Raw genomic sequence first — 22,439 nt, forward strand, 5'->3', positions numbered from 1 at the left:
AAGATTGAGGTTATTAGAACATCTTTTTTTTTTTTATTTCAAGCCGTTCGTCTTGAGAAAGAAGTTCAAACTTCTCTGCTTTCCGCTACAAATTACTTTTCTTTTCGAAAACAAGTTAAAACCTATTTATTCAGGAAAGACGTTTTGAACTCTTCTGATTAAAGATAGGAATTGTACAGGTTTATGTGGATAAATGATGTATTTCCTGGAAATATCAAGCTTTATTGTAGTGTGATCTGCACTGAACCGCAAGGTATATCGTGGAATACAAGTAGTGTTGTTAATGTTAACCTCCAGGAACACTTTCTCTCACTGTGGCCAAAAGCGCATGTCTTGCAGAACAACGCTCAGATTTGTAGCACATCCAGAGTGTCACAGTCTTACTATGACTTCTTTGATCCAAGGCTTTCCACTCCATTCAGGGCAGCTGTGGGACAGCTGCTCTCCCCGCCCCCCCTATCAGCTGCGCACCTTAGTTTATTGGGCTATTGGAAGGAACCTCCAGGGGCACGTCCATGATGACGTCAAGGGTCTGAGCATATTTCACGGTACCACAGACCCTCTTCCAGCCTTGCTCGTTCCTGAGTTCCAGCCTTGCTCGTTCCTGCCTTGCTTGGTCCTGAGTTCCAGCATTGCTAGTTCCTGCATTCCAGTTTTGCTCGTTCCTGAGTTCCAGCCTTGCTAGTTCCTGAATTCCAGCCTCACTTGTTCCTGAGTTCCAGCCTTGCTCGTTCCTGCCTTGCTTGGTCCTGAGTTCCAGCATTGCTAGTTCCTGCATTCCAGTTTTGCTCGTTCCTGAATTCCAGCCTCACTTGTTCCTGAGTTCCAGCCTTGCTCATTCCTGAATTCCAGTCTCACTCGTTCCTAAGTTCCAGCCTTGCTAGTTCCTATGCTCCTGCTTGCTGAGTCCTGTGTTCTAATCTCACCCAGCTTTTGAGTCCCTGCTTTATTTCCAAATGATTTATGCATATACAGAGCCCGAGGTGAGGGGGCACATTTTAGCCCCCCCCCTGGCGCCGCCGACCCCCCCTCGCTATTGCTGACCCCCCCCCCCACCAACTTTGATCCCCCCGCCTCTGCCGAACCCCCGCCACCAACTTTGACCCCCCCTGCCGATGACCCTCTTGATCCCCCCTCCCGCCGCCAACCCGCCGTTGCCTACCTTTGCCGGCGGGGGACCCCAACCCCCGCCAGCCGAGCCGAGGTCCTCTTCTTTCCAATCCCGCGCAAGGCTTCGTTCTAGTCTGACGTCCTGCACGTTGTACGTGCAGGACGTCAGACTCACAGGAACAGAACGAAGCCTTGCAGATCAGCCAACGAGGTCCTCTTCCTCCGGCGCAAGGCTTCGTTCTGTTTCTGTGAGTCTGACGTCCTGCACGTACAACATGCAGGACACCAGACTAGAACGAAGCCTTGCGTGTGATTGGGAAGCAGAGGACCTCGGCTCAGCTGGCAGGGGTTGGGGTCCCCCACCAGCAAAGGTAGGCGACGGCGGGTTGGCGGCGGGAGGGGGGTCGAAAGGGTCATCAGCAGGGGGGTCCAGGGGCAAATCTACGGGGGCCCAGGCCCCCGTGGCCCCATACTGGCTACGCCACTGGTTTAGCGTGCCTACAATTTTAGAGTGCCAAAAACGTAAGTGCGCCTTAGTAAAAGACGCCCCAGGATGCTGGGCTCAAGGGCCTTGGTCTGACTCCGCATGGCTTCTCTTTTGTTCTTAGGGAAGATTCCAAGCAGCTGGTGTCCTACTAAGCATGATTCAACTCAAACTCTTGCTGTAATTTGATAAAAGTTCTTATCTGTGTGTAAAACACGTTTTACATGCATTAAGTGCTTGGAATTATGTGCACACCTTAGCAATTAGCGACATTACTGAAACGTTATCCTCTAATCACCCAGGAAAAATTTCAGCTACTTTATCTAGACATTCAACTAGTAACTTATAAGTAGTAGTTTGGCAACACTGAGAATATATTTAGTGATACCTTCACTCTGCTAATTGCTGACCTGGAGATACAACCATGCATACATAATTGTTCTGTTTTCTGTTCTTGGGCTGGCTGAGATGGTTCTGTTTCAGGTGGACAAATCTGAACACATGAACACTGGAATATATTCTAGCATCAGTCCATACCTTGCTGGCAGTTCCGGCCTCCGTACCCCAGGGGGCACTCACAGCTGAAGCTGTCCCATTTGTTCACACATGTACCCCCATTGCTGCAGGCGTTGCTGTCACAGAAGTTCCTCTTGGCAGAGCATCCTTGGGTGGGCAAAGGGATAAAAAACAGACATTTGTTTTAGATGAGGGAGTATGATATCTTAAAATTCAAATGTAATAAGTCACGGCCATACTGAACACTTAAGATAAAAAAAAAAAGAGGTTGATGCTCAAAACAGTTCATTGATTAAATTCAGGAGACAACTTGGTATCCACTTAAAATGAGGACAAATCAGAGGTGTAGCAGGGTGCTTTAAACTTTAGCCGAATAGCAATGATATTCACTAGTCCAGATGTGTTGACTGCGATGTAGTAGGCCGACGTATCCAAATAAAGATACCTGGATATGTTCTGCAGCACTGACATCCAGATTTCTTTTTGAATATCCATGGATACAGTAGAAATAGACTTGCATCTGTGCAGAGAAATTTCAGCAAATCTTTGCTGCTAAAATACCCTTAATCCAGTGGTTCCCAAACCTGGTCCTGGAGGCACCCCAGACAGTCAGGGTTGTTTTTGTTACATTTGTACCCCGCGCTTTCCCATTCATGGCAGGCTCAATGCAGTAGGCAATGGAGGGTTAAGTGACTTGCCCAGAGTCACAAGGAGCTGCCTGTGCCGGGAATCGAACTCAGTTCCTCCGTTCGCCAGGACCAAAGTCCACCACCTTAACCACTAGGCCACTCCTCCACTCTATATTTCCACAGTATATCCCCAATAAATATTCATCTATCACTCTATTATGACCTAATCACCTTTTATCAAAATCAATACTAAATATTATTACAAACACATTACTTTATTCAAATCATATATATATATATGAATGTGGATTGAAACTAAACATCGCTGTGAAGGAAACTTGATATAAGGATCCGGTTTGAGTGGAGTCATTGTTTCAGAGAATACTGACCCATCCCGAGGATATTGTGTATTTCTTCTCTTTTGGATTCTGTTTCTGTTTATCAATGGACTAGTGATTGATACTCACCAATGAACTATATGATGGAACATTTAATATTCTATCGTCTGGAATGAAGATAAGATAAGTCATCTGACTTTTGTGATGATGTATTTTTTAAGAGGTTATGAAAGTTTGAAGAACTATATTGAGTATCAATGGCGTTAATACAGAACATAGTCCTTGTATAAATAGTTTGTTAAATATTAACCAGTGATTATGTTTGATTTGAATAAAGTAATGTGTTTGTAATAATATTTAGTATTGATTTTGATAAAAGGTGATTAGGTCATAATAGAGTGATAGATGACTAGATTGACCGATAATTAAGAAATTTAACCCGTGTTAGTATATTAACAATAAATATTCATGAGAAGAAAGCAGTGCATGCAAATCTCTCTCATGAATATTCATTGTGGATATCCTGAAAATTTGACTGGCTGGGGTGCCTCCAAGGCCAGGTTTGGGAACCACTGCCTTAAGCCCTCATTCTCTAACAGGTTGCCATCCATTTACATGCTTAAAGTTATCCTGCCTTATGTTTAAGTGGCAGTCATGGGCCTAGTGCTATTCTATCATTTTAGGGGCCCTTTTACCAAACAGTGGTAAAAAAAAATAGCCTTAGTGGGCTCTTACATGCCAATTCACTGACAATATTTGCCAGTACACAAATCATACACAGTCTTGGCTACATCTTGTGACTCCTGAGGCAGGCATTTATCATCAAAACCCAGATCTGTGTCAAGTCTGGCAACATGTTTAGGTGTATTGCAAACCTTTTTCTGTATGTAATTGAATCAGGGAACCAATTTATTTATTTATAACTACATTTATATCCCACATTATCCAGAGAAGTCTGGTTCAATGTGGCTTACAAAGACAGATAAGAGATATGGCAATGCTATGAGTAGATGGTTACATGGTTATATTGATGCCAGTATCATTGTTATATTGTAGAAAAGGCGATATTGTATGACGAAAATTACAGATAAGGAGGCATTGTATAAAGAAAATCATACAGGAAGAGAAGAGTTAATAAAGAAGAATTTGTCGTGGGTACATAAGTACATAAGTAACGCCACACTGGGAAAGACCAAGGGCCCATCGAGCCCAGCATCCTGTCCCCGACAGCGGCCAATCCAGGTCAAGGGCACCTGGCAGATTCCCAAACGTACAAACATTCTATACATGTTATTCCCGAAATTGTGGATTTTTCCCAAGTCTATTTAGTAGCGGTCTATGGACTTGTCCTTTAGGAAATCCTCCAAACCCTTTTTAAACTCTGCCAAGCTAACCGCCTTCACCACGTTCTCCGGCAATGAATTCCAGAGTTTAAATACACGTTGGGTGAAGAAAACTTTTCTATTTGTTTTAAATGTACTACACTGTAGTTTCATCGCCTGCCCCCTAGTCCTACTATTTTTGGTCATTATGATTGGACTAGGAGGGCTGGAGGAGATTGGGGCATACTGGTGAAAGGTGCTATATTTAGATCATGGGTCGGGTGGGTAATGCTCAGTGTGATTGATTGTGATGGTGCCCTTTATGGGATTGTGGTTACTGTTTTTATATTTTATTGGTGTTTTGTATAATTTTGTATAATTATTGTTTTATAGTTTGTTAATAAATAGCACTTTATGTATGTTTGTTGGAATATAATTGGTCCTCCCTTGCTCCATTCCCCGAGACTTGCATACATTCGTAGGGGTTTTTCTCCTTGTTTGCTTTTTTTCACATTTATGCCAGCCAAAGACCTAGCGTAAGCATGTGCTTAAATGTAGACACGCCAAAGCTGATTTATACTAGTATTCTACAGGTGTAAGTGTTCTTATAGACTAGGCTCACAGCCCACGTTAAGTGGGTGCCTAATTTGTGGTTCCCAGTTACAGAACTGCCTCCTTAATCTTTACTAGATCTGCACCTTCTGCACCACTGACAAAATGAGAGCTACATAACGTGTAGTGTAAATGTTCTTATAGACTAGGCTCACAGCCCACGTTAAGTGGGTGCCTAATTTGTGGTTCCCAGTTACAGAACTGCCTCCTTAATCTTTACTAGATCTGCACCTTCTGCACCACTGACAAAATGAGAGCTACATAACGTGTAGTGTAAGTGTTCTTATAGACTAGGCTCACAGCCCACGTTAAGTGGGTGCCTAATTTGTGGTTCCCAGTTACAGAACTGCCTCCTTAATCCTTACTAGATCTGCAGCTTCTGCACCACTGACAAAATGAGAGCTACATAACGTGTAGTGTAAGTGTTCTTATAGACTAGGCTCACAGCCCACGTTACGTGGGTGCCTAGTTTGTGGTTCCCAGTTACAGAACTGCCTCCTTAATCTTTACTAGATCTGCACCTTCTGCACCACTGACAAAATGAGAGCTACATAACGTGTAGTGTAAGTGTTCTTATAGACTAGGCTCACAGCCCACGTTAAGTGGGTGCCTAATTTGTGGTTCCCAGTTACAGAACTGCCTCCTTAATCTTAGTGGTGCAGAAGGTGCAGATCTAGTAAGATTAAGGAGGCAGTTCTGTAACTGGGAACCACAATTAGGCACCCACTTAACGTGGGCTGTGAGCCTAGTCTATAAGAACACTTACACTACACGTTATGTAGCTCTCATTTGTTAGTGGTGCAGAAGGTGCAGATCTAGTAGACAAAATGAGAGCTACATAACGCTAAAATAACAGGTACCACTATGTTAAATTAGGGAGTCTTGGTTCCATTGACTGAAGGTCAAGTCACATGATACGTTAGAATGGAACATCTGAATGACTTATTGAAATAACAGTGTCCACTGATAGGGCTTTAATAAAACATGTCTTCTTTTGATAAGGGTATGTCAGCAGAATTATCCTTGATCTTGAACCAAGGCAGAATTATCCAGAAATGACGTAGCTGAGCTTTCCAGACCCTGGAGGTCCCTCCTTGAGACGCCTGCGTGAGTCACATTGAAAGAAGGACCTTGTGTAGTCCGTAAACCTCATGTGCATCTTGGATAATTCTTGCCAGATGATGAGTTTGGAAAGAACCACTGGTGCGCCACTACCCCTCCCCCAGAAAGTGAAAAGGAAAACAGCAGTAATACCTGCAACAGTCCCATTGTTGGCAATGAAGTCTGCCATGTCCACCTGCTGGTTATCGATCAGTAGGTTTTTCATACAGCCCACAAACTGCCGGTTTTGGATGGGGAAATTCTCTGGCAGGTTCGGAACACCTCCAAGGAGTAATGGGCCTGTCAAATCCAAGGACCTAGAGAAAGCAGGACACACGTGGAAATCCAAGGTTGTCTTCTCAGAAATGGAAACGTGACAGCAGATACTCATCATACAGCCCATTCCACTTGCCCATATTCTCTGCCAGGGGTGTCAAACTGCACTCTTAGAGGGCTTCAAATCAGTCATGTTTTTAGGATATCCCTAATGGGATACACATGAGATGTATCCACATGCACTGCCTCAATTTTAGGCAATGTATCTCATGCACATGTATTAGAGCTATCCTTAAAACCAAACTGTTTGATACCCCTGTCGTAGACCCTGTTTGATCTCCAGTTCCAAACCCCCCCCCCCCCCCCCCAGGTAAGGGTCTTCCCTGCTTATCCCGCGGGAGGTGGTGGAAATGAAAACGGTCACGGAATTCAAACATGCGTGGGATAAGCATAAAGGAATCCTGTGCAGAAGGAATGGATCCTCAGGAGCTTAGTCAAGATCGGGAGGCGGGGCTGGTGGTTGGGAGGCGGGGATAGTGCTGGGCAGACTTATACGGTCTGTGCCCTGAAGAGCACAGGTACAAATCAAAGTAGGGTATACACAAAAAGTACACATATGAGTTATCTTGTTGGGCAGACTGGATGGACCGTGCAGGTCTTTTTCTGCCGTTATATACTATGTTACATGTATTAGAGCTATCCTTAACACCAAACTGTTTGACACCCCTGTCGTAGACCCTGTTTGATCTCCAGTTCCAACCCCCCCCCCCCCCCTAGGTAAGGGTCTTCCCTGCTTATCCTGCATGTTCTGCAATTCCAACCTGCCATCTCCACTGGTAGAGTGGTCTATGCACCCACCACCCTTGCTGTGAAGAAGTACTTCCCTCCGTTACTCCTTGAGTTTTCCTCCTTCCTTTCTCAAATCATGGCTCCTTATTCTTGAACATCTTTTCAACTAGAAAAGAACCTGTTTCTTCTGACGGACCTAGCTTCAAGCAGTATAACTTTGTCATTGCTAATAAACTGCAACCCACACTAATCTGGGGGATGTCTGAGACACGCGGACTAGCTGAGGATGACTCAGTTCTACATCTCCTGCATTACAAAGCTCTAACACACTCGAGCTGAATAAAATTAAGGCATCAAATAAAAGAACCCAGAAGAAATGGAAGGATATGGCAGGCAGCATAAAAACACTCTTCAGCTGCCAAGAAATGTAGACTTCATTATTTAAAGAGTGATTCGCTTTTCTATGAATTTGGTGTGAGAAAACACCCTGGTGGGAATGAAACACTGGTTGCCTCGTGTACTGTTTACATTTGGGTCTCTGTTCAGTGCTGGCCTGCCCAGGGTTAGAACTTGCAAATCAGAAGATGCATGCATTACCCAAAGGGCATCAGATTCACACTGCAATTTTTGTTAAGGAGACAGAGAGAGCTTGAGAGGGGAGTCCTTGAGGGATTCAAAGCCTGGCACAAAGCCGCAGCAAAGAAATCCCTTGAAAGAGCTGAGAAGCCCTTTGCCAGGCTCTTACTTCTTGCTGCCTGACTGCATCCCTTGCGCCGAGCAGGAATAGCTCCCCAGCTTGTCCCCAAACTGCAGAGCAACTGCCGTGTCACAGTCATCCACTGTTACTACAGCAACCTTCTGGTCTGAGGGCCCCTGTGGGACTCCGGACTTTCCAATGATGGGCTGTGAGAAGAAGGATCACAAAAGCAGTTAAGTGATAAGGGAGTGCTGGTACACAAAAGAAAAAACAGGAGATACCCTTCACAAGATGACCAGATGATTCCATCCCCCCCCCCCCTCCCCACCACCTTTTCCAGGCTGAGCCAGTCCTCGTTTTGCCCTGCTCCATGTGTGTGGAGGCCTAATCGAACCCAAGACAGACTCTGGCTTCTCCTGAAGGAATCTGGAGTCATTTGGTAGCCCTGGGTGAGATGGTCCCTGACCTTAAAGCAAACTCTACCCAAGGAATGAAGTTGCAAATTATATTGTATTTTCACGTATATAACCCGGCCTCACACGTGTATACCCCACAGAAAAGAGCACATTTTGTAATTAAAATTGTATATACCCCACACCCATTGCAATAAAATGTAAAATTGTATATTACTCCTATTGAAAAGCACTGATTTTGTAAATAAATTTGGGTATAACTCGCAGTACCCCGCACTTCTTGCAAAAAACATGTAAAATCGTGTATAATCTGTGGGTTACAAAAAGTGAAAACATGGTATTTCAAACATGTCCATGGTAGTTTATAGTTTATTCATGCTTTCCATAATGCTTTGACTAACTTTGCAGGACTAAGCGGTGTACAAGATACAAATAGAAAAAGAAAAGGAATTACGTTTTCTGATAGGAAGTGCAAATATTCACAGAGGTAAAGCATAAGCAGTAGGTGGGGAAAGACAGCATGTTGAGGCAGGGCAAACGCCATATAAATACGACACACCTTTAAGCAAATGGTACTCCAAAAGCCTGTAAAAATAACCAAGTCTTTAGTTCAACTTTGAACTACTTGAAGGAGGTGGTAAATACTACAAAGGGGCCAGTGGGAGATTGTTCCAGATGTGGGGGCGAGAGAACAAAAAAAAAAAGCACAATGCCTGGTGGATTCTAAGTAGGCGAACTTAAAACTTGGGAGAATCAAACGATGATCTTTGATCAAACGGAGGATTCTAGCTGGAGAGTACAGGATAGTAAGGGAAGAAAGATAGTCAGGTGATCCTACACGAAAAGGTCTGAACATTACAGTGGCAACCTTATAGAGAATACGTTGGTGAACTGGCAGCTAATGGCGTAGAACAACACTCTTTCCTGCCCACTGCCGCTATTCTGCCCGACCACCGTGTTTTAAAAATGGCTGCTGAGACTCCCTGCGGTAGTTCTGCAAGACTGTCGAGACCTACGAGACTACCACAGGAAGTCTTGGCAGCCATTTTGAAAACACAGCAGTGCCGGGCAGAATAGGGGTACTGGGCAGGAAAGAGTGGGGTTCTTTCCTGTCCCCGAAGAAGCCACCAGGGCCCTTCAAGGTAGGCCCAGGAAGGGCCCACTGAGGCTCAGGGGACTAGTGTGCGGGCGGGGGAGCTTTAGCTGCGGAGGTAGGGAAGGCTGTAGTGTGTGGGAGGGGGCGGTGGCAATGTGGCAGTGTGGGGGGGTTGCAAGCACTGCAGTGGTGGGAGTGCAGCGGGCAGTGGCCGAGGGGGGCCTAATGACCAGGGCCGCCGAGAGACTGGGCTGGGCCCGGGGCAAGGCTGCCCCCGAGGCCCCGCCCTTGCCGCCCTCGCCGCTCCCCCTCCATCTCCCCGAGATTGCCGCAGCCACTGCTCCCCCTCCACCCCCCCGAGGTCGCCGCCACCGCTCCTCCCCCTCCGTCCGCCACTGGGCCGGGCCCCCTGCATTGGAATCGCAGTATCACCTCCGTGAAAGCAGCGCTGCAGGCAGCAGAACGCCTTCCTTCGGCCCTCCTTCCCTTCCTGTGTCCCGCCCTCACGGAAGTTACGTCAGACGAGGGCGGGACACAGTGAGGGAAGGAGGGCCGAAAGGAGGCGTTCTGCTGCCTGCAGCGCTGCTTTCACGGAGATGAGACTGCGATTTCAATGCAGGGGGCAGACGGTCGACGACGGAGGGTGGGTGGGACTGCGGCACCAGGCCCCCCTTAGAGGCCCGGGGAATTTTGTCCCCCCTGCCCCCCCCCTCTCGGCGGCTATGCCAATGACCTTTATTGCCCAGGGGCCCAGATCACTGCCATTTCACCCCTAGTGGATTGAAAAGAACTCTTCATTGGCTGCTTATTGGGCTGTTTAGCCACTGTCTATCTTGCATTAATTATTTTATAAAAGATCCAGAGGCACATAGCCTGCATCCGTTTATAAAGATAACCCACTGGTAAGCAGGCTCAGGCAGTTACACCTGATGTCAGGCAGATGCTAATGGCCCAACTGAGCTTGTGCAGATACGTGTTTACTTTTATTTTAATTGTTATTTGCAATTTTTGAGAACACATTACAACATTCTCAGGAAAAAACGGAAATCCCAAAAGGGAATCCGGCCAATATTTAACGCTATTTAACCGGCCAAGAATAGCTCCCAAGGCTGTCTTAGAGTCTCTGGGGCCCTTTTACTAAGCCGCGTAAGAATCTACATGCGCCCAACGTGCGCCAAAATGGAGTTATCACGGCCCTTGCAGTAATTTCATTTTTGGCGCGTGTAGTGCATTACCGCCCGGTTACCATGTGAGACTTGACGGCTAGGTTAATGGCTGGCAGAAAGGTCTCAGACCCAAAATGGACACGCAGCAATTTTCATTTTGCCGCACGTCCATTTTCGGCAAAAATTTTAAAAAGGCATTTCTTGCAGGTGCGCTGAAAAATGATTCTGCACACACCCAGATCCACAATTCCAAGAATAACATGTATAGAATGTTCGTCCGTTTGGGAAGCTCGCCAGGTGCCCTTGGCCTGGATTGGCCGCTGTCGTGGACAGGATGCTGGGCTCGATGGACCCTTGGTCTTTTCCCAGTGTGGCATTACTTATGTACACGTCTACACTAGCGAAGGCCATTTTTCAGTGCACCTTAGTAAAAGGACCCCTCTATCAGCTCCAAATGCCTCCGTGGCTTTGTGTTCCAGCCTTCTTGGTTTGTTTTTTGTTAAAAAAAAAAAAAAGAGTTAAACAATTTACAAAACAATAAAACTGTTCCCAAATGCAAACAACTATGGTCCTACTGGCCAGGCTTCTGGTGATGTTCAGGCACCTCTCATTCTCCTGTGTTGGGAGCTTTCAAACCCCACCAGATCCTCTGGAAGCCAATTAATACCGTATTGTGTGGGGTGAGGGATCATTTATTCTGGACACAATATGGGTGTCCTCAGATAACACTTGTAGGTAACAACAAATACACAGGAAGATGGATTCTAACCCTCCTCCTTCCAACAGGTGCTGTAAACCTCCCTCCTCCCCAGCTTTTTGATGTGGCAGGCAGCTTAGAATAAATCAATAGGGGATAAAGGAATTCCTCTCCAATGAAGTCACCATCAGACTGACACGCCCACTGAGCCTTGCTCTCCTTGAATGGGTATGAATGAGATCCATGCAGTAAAGCACGCCAGGCTTTGCACTGTCAGTCTGCTGTAGTGCACAATTTTGTGGGCACCCTATGTAAAAGTGGGTTTTGCACGCAAGCTATGTACAGAGCCAAACACACACACCAGTGCAAAGAGCATTTAAATCCATGGTAATGAGGCTCAGAGAAGTGCACAAAAGACCAAGAGGCAGAGCACAACACGGGCTTTAACATCAGATTTGAGGAGGTGTAAAACGTTAGGGGTCCTTTTACTAAGTTGCGCTGAAAAGTGTGACCTGTGCTAGTGTCGGTGAGTGTTTTGGATGCGCGCAGATCCATTTTTCCGGAGTACCTGTAAAAAAATGCGGGGGGGGGGGGGGGGGGGGGGGGGGGGGGAATGGACATGCGGCATAATGAAAATTGACACGCGTCCATTTTGGGTCTCAGACCTTACCGCTACCCATACACTTAGCAGTAAGGTCTCACGCGTTAACCAGGCAGTAATGGTCCAATATGCGTTCGAATGCCGATTACCGCCATGCATCGGAAAATAAAATTACTTTCCGGTGCGCGTAGTGGAAGTGCGTAAAAAATGAAATTACCGCCTGGGCCACGCGGGAGTTAATTCCACACTGATGCACGTTGGCGCATGTAGGCGCCTACATGGCTTAGTAAAAGGGCCCCTTAGCTTGGAATTTCTGTGGTTGCATTAGTGAGGATGTCCTGCCTGTTTCTTCTTCCCTTTACTGTGAGCAAAAGGATCGGCAACAGTTTTAGCACGTGGTGGGAGGTGAGCTGGTAAAAAGAGAATATGCAAGTTGAACTGTGGGGAGACATAGATCTGGTCAAATTGTATCAGTTTATGCACAGAAGAGCACTGCAGCAAGTGTGCACATGCAGCTCCGACTGCAGAATTGTGTGCAAGATACAGCTGCTGCTTGCACAGAACCCCCCCCCCCCCCTCATGTGCATGACTCTGATGTCAGCGCACATTTTCTGCGCGGATCAATTTGAATGTTATTTAGTTACTGTATCGAGGAGCAAAACTTTGACATTATTCTTGCATTAGGAAGTCGAGAGCTAAGTATTCAGACATCGCTATAAGCAAAGTTGCAGCATCGGCTCCTCAGATGGCGACTCCCCTGCCCAATTTCAGAAAAATCCATCCATGGAAAGGGCCCCCAAAGTAAGGCAACAGACATCTTCACTGATGAAACGCACCACAAAAGCACATACTAGCAAAATAATTTGTGAATTATGTTTCTGACTCAAACAACTTTCAGGTTTTTTTTTTTTACATGTGCCTTGAAAGTAAGGTTATCAACTAGATCCAGATTCACATGACAGGGCAGGGTAGATCCGGTCCTGGGGTTTACTCCACTGCATGCAGGGATTTGTAGTCTTACCTTTCTTAGGGAATGCATTGGGGAAATCAGAACTACAAGTCCCTGCATACAACAGGGCAAATCTAGATCCACTTGGTAACCCTACTTAGAAGGTGACTGAACCCTTTACTGCATGATTTCAAGCACTGGTTCTGTAGGTGAACTTGGCAAAGTGCCTCACTACTACCAGGCAGGGGCATAGCTAGGTGAGGCCACACGGGCATGGGCCCTCACAGATTTAGTCCTGCCTAGGGTTACCATATGGCTCTAGAAAAAGAGGACACATTGATCCAATCCAGGTTTTGCTTCCATTGAAAGCAATGGAAGTAAAACTCAGACTGGCTCAATCTGTTCTCCTTTTTCTGGAGCCATATGGGGACCCCCCGCCAGCAAGTACCTTGCAGCAGTGGTGGGGGAGGGTCGAAAGTGGCAGGGGAGGAGCGGCGGCTGGGGGAAGCGGGCTAAAATGTGCCCCCCCCCCCACCTTGGGCTCTGGACCCCCATCCTGCTGAGGTCTGGCTACGCCCCTGCTACCAGGTGTGCCAGTGGTAATGGCCTGGCTCCCTCTGCCCACTCCCCTTCAGACAGTTTCCCACAGTTCAAAGTGTCAAGAAATATATTACGTGGTGTTTGAGCCAAGATGGACACAGTTCCAAGGCATCGAACCCTGAAAAACGTAGGCTCCTTATGGGAATGCAAAGTGCTGTATAAGCACGCTTGGAATGCCCTCCCGCGGGAGGTGGTGGAGATGAAAACGGTAATGGAGTTCAAACATGCGTGGGATATGCATAGAGGAATCCTGTGCAGAAGGAATGGATCCTCAGAAGCTTAGCTGAAATTGGGTGGCGGAGCAGTTGGGGGGAAGAGGGGGTGGTGGTTGGGAGGCGAGGATAGGGGAGGGCAGACTTATACGGTCTGTACCAGAGCCGGTGATGGGAGGCGGGACTAGTGGTTGGGAGGCGGGAAATACTGCTGGGCAGACTTATACGGTCTGTGCCCTGAAAAGGACAGGTACAAATTCAAGGTAAGGTATACACATATGAGTTTGTCTTGGGCAGACTGGATGGACCATGCAGGTCTTTTTCTGCCGTCATCTACTATGTTACTATGTAAGTACTAGATGAATTTAATATAATTTTTCTTCCATCAGCTCTCCTTTTTGTGTTTTCAAACATTGGTGGGTTGGTGTGTACTGTCATAGGCTGGTACGATTTAGCAGCTGAAACAGCATCTGAAAGGAGGATGAAACTGATATCTGTCCAAAAATGCATAAATGTCTTAAATCAGCAGGAGAGGAGGAATAGCCTAGTGGGGATTGAGTTTGGGTACTGCTGCAGCAGAGTTGGAACATACACGTCTATTTTTATAACGCAATATGTGTGAACATGCACAGATTTGCAGTATCATTAGAGCAGGTGTAAATGGAAGAAGTAACTACCGTTAGTCTCACTCACACACGCAGGGAGTGGCTTGGGCTACAGATACTGCAGCGGGACATGTTTATCCGCTCCTACTGTAGCTGGGATAATATTTAACCATCTCTCTGACCTCATGTGCAACTTTCTTCAAATCAGTCACCTTACTTTCTAACTCTTCCTACTTTCTTACCCATCTGCATGTCACAACTTTGCCTTACCTTTCACTACCAATTAAAATGTTCTATTACGTATTGTGTTGACATTGTAAGTAGTATACTACGCCATACTTTGTATTGGTATTTGAATATTTTTACTGCTGTAATTGCCTATTGCTCATGTTTGATGTAGTCTTACTGTACACCGTCTTGAATGAATTCCTTCAAAAAGGCAGTAAATAAATCCTAATAAATAAATAAAAATAATAAATTTGTGAAAGAGAATGTATGCGCTATTGAGGACGCATGTAAAAGCACATGGGAGGGGGTATGTATGTTCCAGCTACCACCTCCTTCTGCTGTTCTTTTCCTTTGCACTGATTCCGTGGTACATGTATAGACTCATAAGAACATAAGTGTTGCCTTACTGGGACAGACCAAAGGTCCATCAAGCCCTGTTTCCAACAATGGCTAATCCAGGTCACAAGTACCTAGCAAGATCCCAAAACAGTAAAACAGATTTTATGATACTTAGCCTAGAAATAAGCAGTGGATTTTCCCAAGTCCATTTTAATAATGGATTATGAACTTTTCTGTTGGGAAATTAGCCAAACCTTTTTTAAACCCTGCTAAGCTAACTGCTTTTACACTATTCCAGAGTTTAATTGCACGCAGAGTGAAGAAATATCTGCTGTATGCTTAACCTTTATGTTATCCAGTTCATTTTCCACAGCCAGTAAATGTATACATGAAACAGTCCACACATGTGCCAATAAAAAATTACAAAGATGAACATGCAGCCAGGTGCACGCGGCACAATGTTGGCACCGCAGCGTGCAAGCCTGGTGGCCAAACACAAGATGGAAACTCCCCAAGGAGCTTCTCTTTGAAAATACCAGGATGAAAGTTGCTGCCATTACTTTAGTACTCACAGGTTTTCAAAATGGCATCACCGAATGGTATCTGTCGATTCCTCCTGCCCTGCCTCTCTACAGTACCCACGCTGAAAAACAGCATATGCACTTTAACTTGTGGAGGGGGGAGGGGTAATGTTCAGCCTAACTAAGCAACACCTGATTCTTCCCAGGGAAACTCTTTTGAAAATGGCCCTTTCCCAGGCATTCCTACAGAAAGAGTAAGCGGACATAGCAAGAGGATGAGAGAGGAACCAGAGAGAATGAAGAGAGGAGAATGAAAACAGGGAAAAGGGGCAAGCTGAAAAAATGAAATATTAGCAAAGGCAGAGAAAGATTCTAGTCCATAGAGAGCATGGCGGGAGGTGGGGTTGAGAGGTCCCTTGACAGTTGGAGACAGGTGATTGGTGAGCATGTATTTGTGGTGAATTAAGCCAATAAAGAAGCGGGATAAAGGAGATGAGGAGGGGGCAGTATTTAAAGCAACCTGATCAGCAAACATAGAAAGGGGTCTAATAAAAGCGTGAATGCTGGCAGCCAACCCAAAGACACATGAAGAGAAAGGAGGAGGAGGACAGGAGGTCCAAGGACCATTGTTTTTCACCAGAGGCGTGGTCATGACAACAGGTCTGGGCATTACTCCCCAGGCTCTGAGTAAGCTCCATCCTGTTCAATAAGTTCCCATGTTTTCACCCCTTTCATTCTCTTGGCTGGAAAAGAATAAGTGAGTCTCGCCTCATCGCTTTCCTCTCCACCTTCCTAGAGCAATGGGGGCCCCACACAGCAGGCCAGAAATGTCTTTGAAATTCTCTGCACAGACCCTCCAAAGAGAAGTAACATTTAGAGTCAGAAACTCTGCAGATGAGTGATTAATAGTTAGAAAGGAAAAAAGTATCTCCTTGTTTCTCCCTCTGTTTCTACCCACTTCTCTTCCCTCTTCTGGCCCTTTCCAAGATTTTCATCCCTTCCCTCTCTGCATCCCTTTTCTCTTCTTTCCATGTTCCCTCCCTTCATCCTTCCCCCCCCCCCCCTTCACTTTCACAAAAGTGAGGACGTTATAATGCCTTTGTATCGGTCCATGGTGCGACCGCACCTCGAATTTTGTGTTCAGTTCTGGTCACCGCATCTCCAAAAAGATCGTGGAATTAGAGAAGGGTGACGAAAATGATAAAGGGGATGGGATGACTTTCCTATGAGGAAAGGCTGAAGTGTCTAGGGCTCTTCAGCTTGGAGAAAAGACGGCTGAGGGGAGATATGACAGAGGTCTATAAAATAATGAGTGGAGTTGAACAGGTAGACGTGAATCTTTCCAAAAATACTAGGACTAGGGGGCATGCGATGAACTACAAAGTAGCAAATTTAAAATGGATTGGAGAAAACTTTTCTTCACTGAACGTGTAATTAAACTCTGGAATTTGTTGCCAGAGAATGTGGTAAAGGTGGTTAGCCTAGCGGGGTTTAAGAAAAGGTTTGGATGGCTTCCTAAAGGAAAAGTCCATAGACCATTATTAAAATGACTTGGGGAAAATCCACTGCTTATTTCTGAGATAAGCAGCATAAAATGTATTGAGCTTTTTGGGGATCTTGCTTTTTGGGGATCTTGCCAGGTATTTATTTATTTTTATTTTTACCCTGCGCTTTCCCACTCATGACAGGCTCAATGTGGCTTACATGAGGCAATGGAGGGTTAAGTGACTTGCCCAGAGTCACAAGGAGGTTTATGCAGCTGAAGGCGTTCTATTTACGAGCTGTTCAAACATTGGGGAATATAACCTGATTGTTTATCATCTTTATCAACTAGCTAATTAGCTGACCTAGAAGAGCTCTTTGACCCCTGATGCAGGCGTTTGTACGCCGAAACACGGTCCGTGTCGGGTTTTCATCATAAATAAAGGACTGCATTTTTCTCATTCCTGAAGGCCCAGTGTTTACTTTGTTTGGTTGCTTTTGTATGCTGTTTTCCCTCTTTTTTGTGACTGCTAGTGGAATAGCAACATTCCATGTAGAATCTCCAATAGTATCTATTTTATTTTTGTTACATTTGTACCCTGCGCTTTCCCACTCATGGCAGGCTCAATGCGGCTTACATGGGGCAATGGAGGGTTAAGTGACTTGCCCAGAGTCACAAGGAGCTGCCTGTGCCTGAAGTGGGAATCAAACTCAGTTCCTCAGCAACATTCCATGTAGAAGTCGGCCCTTGTAGATCACCAATGTGGTCGCGCAGGCTTCTGCTTCTGTGAGTCTGACGTCCTGCACGTACATGCAGGATGTCAGACTCACAGAAACAGAAGCCTGCGCAGCCTTCTACATGGAATGTTGCTAGTGGAATAGCAATATTCCATGTAGAATCTCCAATAGTAGCAACATTCCATGTAGAATCTGCAATAGTAGCAACAGAATCTCCAATAGAAGCAACATTCCATGTAGAATCTGCAATAGTAGCATAAGTGGGCAATAGTAGCAACAGAATCTCCAATAGTAGCAACATTCCATGTAGAATCTCCAATAGTATCTATTTTATTTTTGTTACATTTGTACCCTGCGCTTTCCCACTCATGGCAGGCTCAATGCGGCTTACATGGGGCAATGGAGAGTTAAGTGACTTGCCCAGAGTCACAAGGAGCTGCCTGTGCCTGAAGTGGGAATCGAACTCAGTTCCTCAGTTCCCCAGGAACAAAGTCCACCACCCTAACCACTAGGCCACTCCTCCACTGTTGCTACTATTTGAGATTCTACATGGAATGTTGCTATTCCACTAGCAGCATTCCATGTAGAAGTTGGCCCTTGCAGATCACCAATGTGGCCGCGTAGGTGATCTGCAAGAAACAGAAGCCTGCGCAGCCTTCTACATGGAATGTTGCTAGTGGAATAGCAACATTCCATGTAGAATCTCCAATAGTAGCAACATTCCAAGTAGAATCTCAAACAGTAGCAACAGAATCTCCAATAAAAGCAACATTCCATGTAGAATCTCCAATAGTAGCAACATTTCATGTAGAATTTCCAATAGTATCTATTTTATTTTTGTTACATTTGTACCCTGCGCTTTCCCACTCATGGCAGGCTCAATGCGGCTTACATGGGGCAATGGAGGGTTAAGTGACTTTCCCAGAGTCACAAGGAGCTGCCTGTGCCTGAAGTGGGAATCGAACTCAGTTCCTCAGTTCCCCAGGACCAAAATCCACCACCCTAACCACTAGGCCATGATGTTAACTTCTTGCATGATATAATAAATATCATGAAAGAAGATAACATCATGAAAAGGATTGAAGTTATCGATTTGGACCGATGTTTAATGGACCTGTTCGATCATCTCATAAGCTAAGTACCGATTTGGTATTTAAGATACATTTGAGAAGTATAAGATACATAAAGAGATAGATGTATCTTATTTATGTGAGGTTTTACAGGAGTAAGTGATAGGACTGATTTGCTCAGCTCTGAGATTTGTGAGAGTTGAGTGTTTATTTATTTATTTAATTACACTTTAATCGCACTTTAAGCTGAGCACGGGTGGTGCTATTTTCAAAACAATATAATAGTGAGAAGTTCTATGATAGAGAAACTTACCCTAAGAGGTGCTACTTTGTATGGCACCTCGTTTTTGGGTGAGTCTACCACTCTGAGACCTTCTCTACTAAACAAACACAGTTTTGGTCACCCAGAGCAGGACCAGGTCAATCCTTGCACTTAATTATCTCCTAGAAGTACTCTGGTATTATTTTAATTGGTATGCTTATAAAAGCATAGGCAGAGAGCGATCCTACAGTACATACACTTTAAGAAGCATTTAAAGGTAAGTGTGCTGGAGTGGGGATGGGCCAAATTAGGAGTTTGCGTTCATGCTTTAAAAAATGCAAAGTATAAGTTCAAAACCCATAGTACTCCGGGGGAATTCTGCACAAGTGTATTACAGAGTAGAGGGCTGCATGGGAGCGGGGACTGCGGGAATCCTGTGGAGTCTGCAGGAAACCCACAGGTATGACTTCCGGGCAGTGGCGTTCCTAGGTCGGCTGCCACCCGGGGCAGATCACCGCTGCGCACCCCCCCCCCCCCCCGGTGCAGCAGCGTCCGTCCCCCCAGGGTGCAGCACGACACCCCCCCCCCCCCGGGTGCATTCCTAGCTGCTGGGAGCAGCCACACGGCTGTCGACTCCACTGGCTCCTTCTGCCCCAGAAGAGGAAGTAACCTGTTCCGGGGCACAGGGAGCAGGGAATCAGCGGAGCCGACAGGCACGCGGCTGCTCTCTGCATCCCTCCAGCAGCGTGCACCCGGGGCGGACCGCCCCCACCACCCCGCCCTAGGGTTACCATATGGCTCCAGAAAAAGGAGGACGGATTGAGCCAGCCGGGTTTTACTTCCATTGCTTTCAATGGAAAGCAATTGCTTTCAATGGAAGTAATTGCTTTCAATCGAAGTAATTGCCCATTGCTTTCAATGGAAAGCAATGGAAGTAAAACCCGGCTGGCTCAATCCGTCCTCCTTTTTCTGGAGCCATATGGTAACCCTACCCCGTCCTTGCTATGCCACTGCTTCCGGGTCTGTGGGATGACTTCTGGGTCCTGCAGGGATGGGAGAGGTCACCCCAGCCAGCGTTCCTCCAGGAACGTACCTCAAATCTCTGGCAAGGCCAGAACAACGCTTTGGAATGCACTGAGGGGGGGCTTTTACTAAAGATTAGCTTGAGTTATCTGCAGCAAGGCCCATAGGAATAAAATGGGCCCTGCTGCAGATAACTCGAGCTAAGCTTTAGTTAAAGACCCCCTGAGAGAAGCAATTTGAGCCCCCCCGAATGAGGTTTGGAATACACTGAATGAGGCTATTAGAGCACTGGCTCCACTGCTACAGAGAAATCAAGGGGACCTTTTAGTAAGCCGTGGTAAAAGGTGGCCCTGCATCTACCAAAAAGGGCTTTTTTTAATGGGACAGGAAAAGGGCCTGCAGTAAAAATGAAACAAGCGAACGCCCAAAACCAGCCTGAGCCTTTAACGCCACCCATTAATTTAGCGGAAACGGCTCATGTACTACACACGCGGTGACCGGCTGGTGCACGCCAAGTGCCAATTACAGCCGGAACAAGCACGTGTAGGAGGAAATAAATAATTCATCCATGCATTATGGGCGCACACCAAATCTGAAATTACCTCCAGGAGGATGCGCTGGCCTGTGTGATAGTCTCATTTGGGCGGGCACTGCACGCGCGTACAGCCTACCGCCATTCTGTAGGTATAATATAAACGTGCTTGCTGCTCTTAAGCTGTCTCGTCAAAAACGTCAGTGCCAAAAGATTAATCTGAAATAGTTTGAGCCTTTAAATATACCTGAATCTGATCTAATAATAAATTCAATGACGGGCCTCAGACTGAACAAATGGATGGAGCTAGACTTCCGAGGAAGCAATTTTATTAAGGGACCCAACATGGCCCTTGTTTCAGCAAGTGCCTGCGTCAGGAGTCAGAACCAAGTTGAAACGTACGGTAATGTAAGGCTGTCTTTGCTATTTACTGTATCAATAGAAATCAAACAAAATAAAACATGGAAAAGAAAATAAGATGATACCTTTTTTATTGGACATACAGTAACTTAATACATTTCTTTATTAGCTTTCGAAGGTTGCCCTTCTTCGTCAGATCGGAAATAAGCAAATGTGCTAGCTGACAGTGTATATAAGTGAAAACATTCAAGCATTACTATGACAGTAAAATAGATACCATTGGAGATTCTACATGGAATGTTGCTACTATTGGAGATTCTACATGGAATGTTGCTATTCCACTAGCAACATTCCATGTAGAAGGCTGCGCAGGCTTCTGTTTCTGTGAGTCTGACGTCCTGCACGTACGTGCAGGACGTCAGACTCACAGAAGCAGAAGCCTGCGCGGCCACATTGGTGATCCGCAAGGGCCGACTTCTACCTGGAATGTTGCTAGTGGAATAGCAACATTCCATGTAGAATCTATAGAAATCAAACAAAATAAAACATGGAAAAGAAAATAAGATGATACCTTTTTTTATTGGACATAACTTAATACATTTCTTGATTAGCTTTCGAAGGTTGCCCTTCTTCCTCAGATCGGAAATAAGCAAATGTGCTAGCTGACAGTGTATATAAGTGAAAACCTTCAAGCATTACTATGACAGTCTGACAGGGTGGGAGGATGGGGGTGGGTCGGAGGTATGCATGGGGACATCAAAGCATATCATTGATATTCTAACAGGATGGGTGTGGATAGGTGAGGGGTGGGGTGATCAACAGAGACATACAGCTTTATGGTTTATAATGGGCTAGGAACCCCAGATCCTTGTTAAGTCCTTTCTGTTGGGTGTTAAAATATTCAATCATTCTGACTTCAAAGGTCTTACGTTCTTGTATGGTTTTAAAGTTACCTTTCAGTATTCTCACTGTGAAATCACTGGTACAGTGTCCTGGTTCTGTCAGACTGTCATAGTAATGCTTTAATGTTTTCACTTATATACACTGTCAGCTAGCACATTTGCTTATTTCCGATCTGACGAAGAAGGGCAACCTTCGAAAGCTAATCAAGAAATGTATTAAGTTATGTCCAATAAAAAAAGGTATCATCTTATTTTCTTTTCCATGTTTTATTTTGTTTGATTTCTATAGATTCTACATGGAATGTTGCTATTCCACTAGCAACATTCCAGGTAGAAGTCGGCCCTTGCGGATCACCAATGTGGCCGCGCAGGCTTCTGCTTCTGTGAGTCTGACGTCCTGCACGTACGTGCAGGACGTCAGACTCACAGAAACAGAAGCCTGCGCAGCCTTCTACATGGAATGTTGCTAGTGGAATAGCAACATTCCATGTAGAATCTCCAATAGTAGCAACATTCCATGTAGAATCTCCAATGGTATCTATTTTACTGTCATAGTAATGCTTGAATGTTTTCACTTATATACACTGTCAGCTAGCACATTTGCTTATTTCCGATCTGACGAAGAAGGGCAACCTTCGAAAGCTAATCAAGAAATGTATTAAGCTATGTCCAATAAAAAAAGGTATCATCTTATTTTCTTTTCCTTGTTTTATTTTGTTTGATTTCTATTGATAACCTTAAGAGTGGACTAACACGGCTACCACACTCC

The 22,439-nt window shown here is 45.5% G+C and overlaps 1 protein-coding gene across 1 annotated transcript in view; it reads right to left on the minus strand.

The window, feature by feature from the left end:
- Positions 1 to 22,439, minus strand: part of CELSR2 (cadherin EGF LAG seven-pass G-type receptor 2) — a 240,141-nt gene that overhangs the window by 92,482 nt on the left and 125,220 nt on the right. Inside the window, exons 6-8 of the mRNA XM_030221921.1 lie at positions 7,923 to 8,080; positions 6,266 to 6,429; positions 2,132 to 2,257 (exon numbers count right to left, since the gene is read on the minus strand). Of these exons, the coding sequence (XP_030077781.1) occupies positions 2,132 to 2,257; positions 6,266 to 6,429; positions 7,923 to 8,080 (448 nt within the window). The remainder of the gene's footprint in view (positions 1 to 2,131; positions 2,258 to 6,265; positions 6,430 to 7,922; positions 8,081 to 22,439) is intronic.

Source organism: Microcaecilia unicolor, chromosome 12, assembly GCF_901765095.1.
Source record: "Microcaecilia unicolor chromosome 12, aMicUni1.1, whole genome shotgun sequence".
NCBI classification, from domain to species: domain Eukaryota; kingdom Metazoa; phylum Chordata; class Amphibia; order Gymnophiona; family Siphonopidae; genus Microcaecilia; species Microcaecilia unicolor.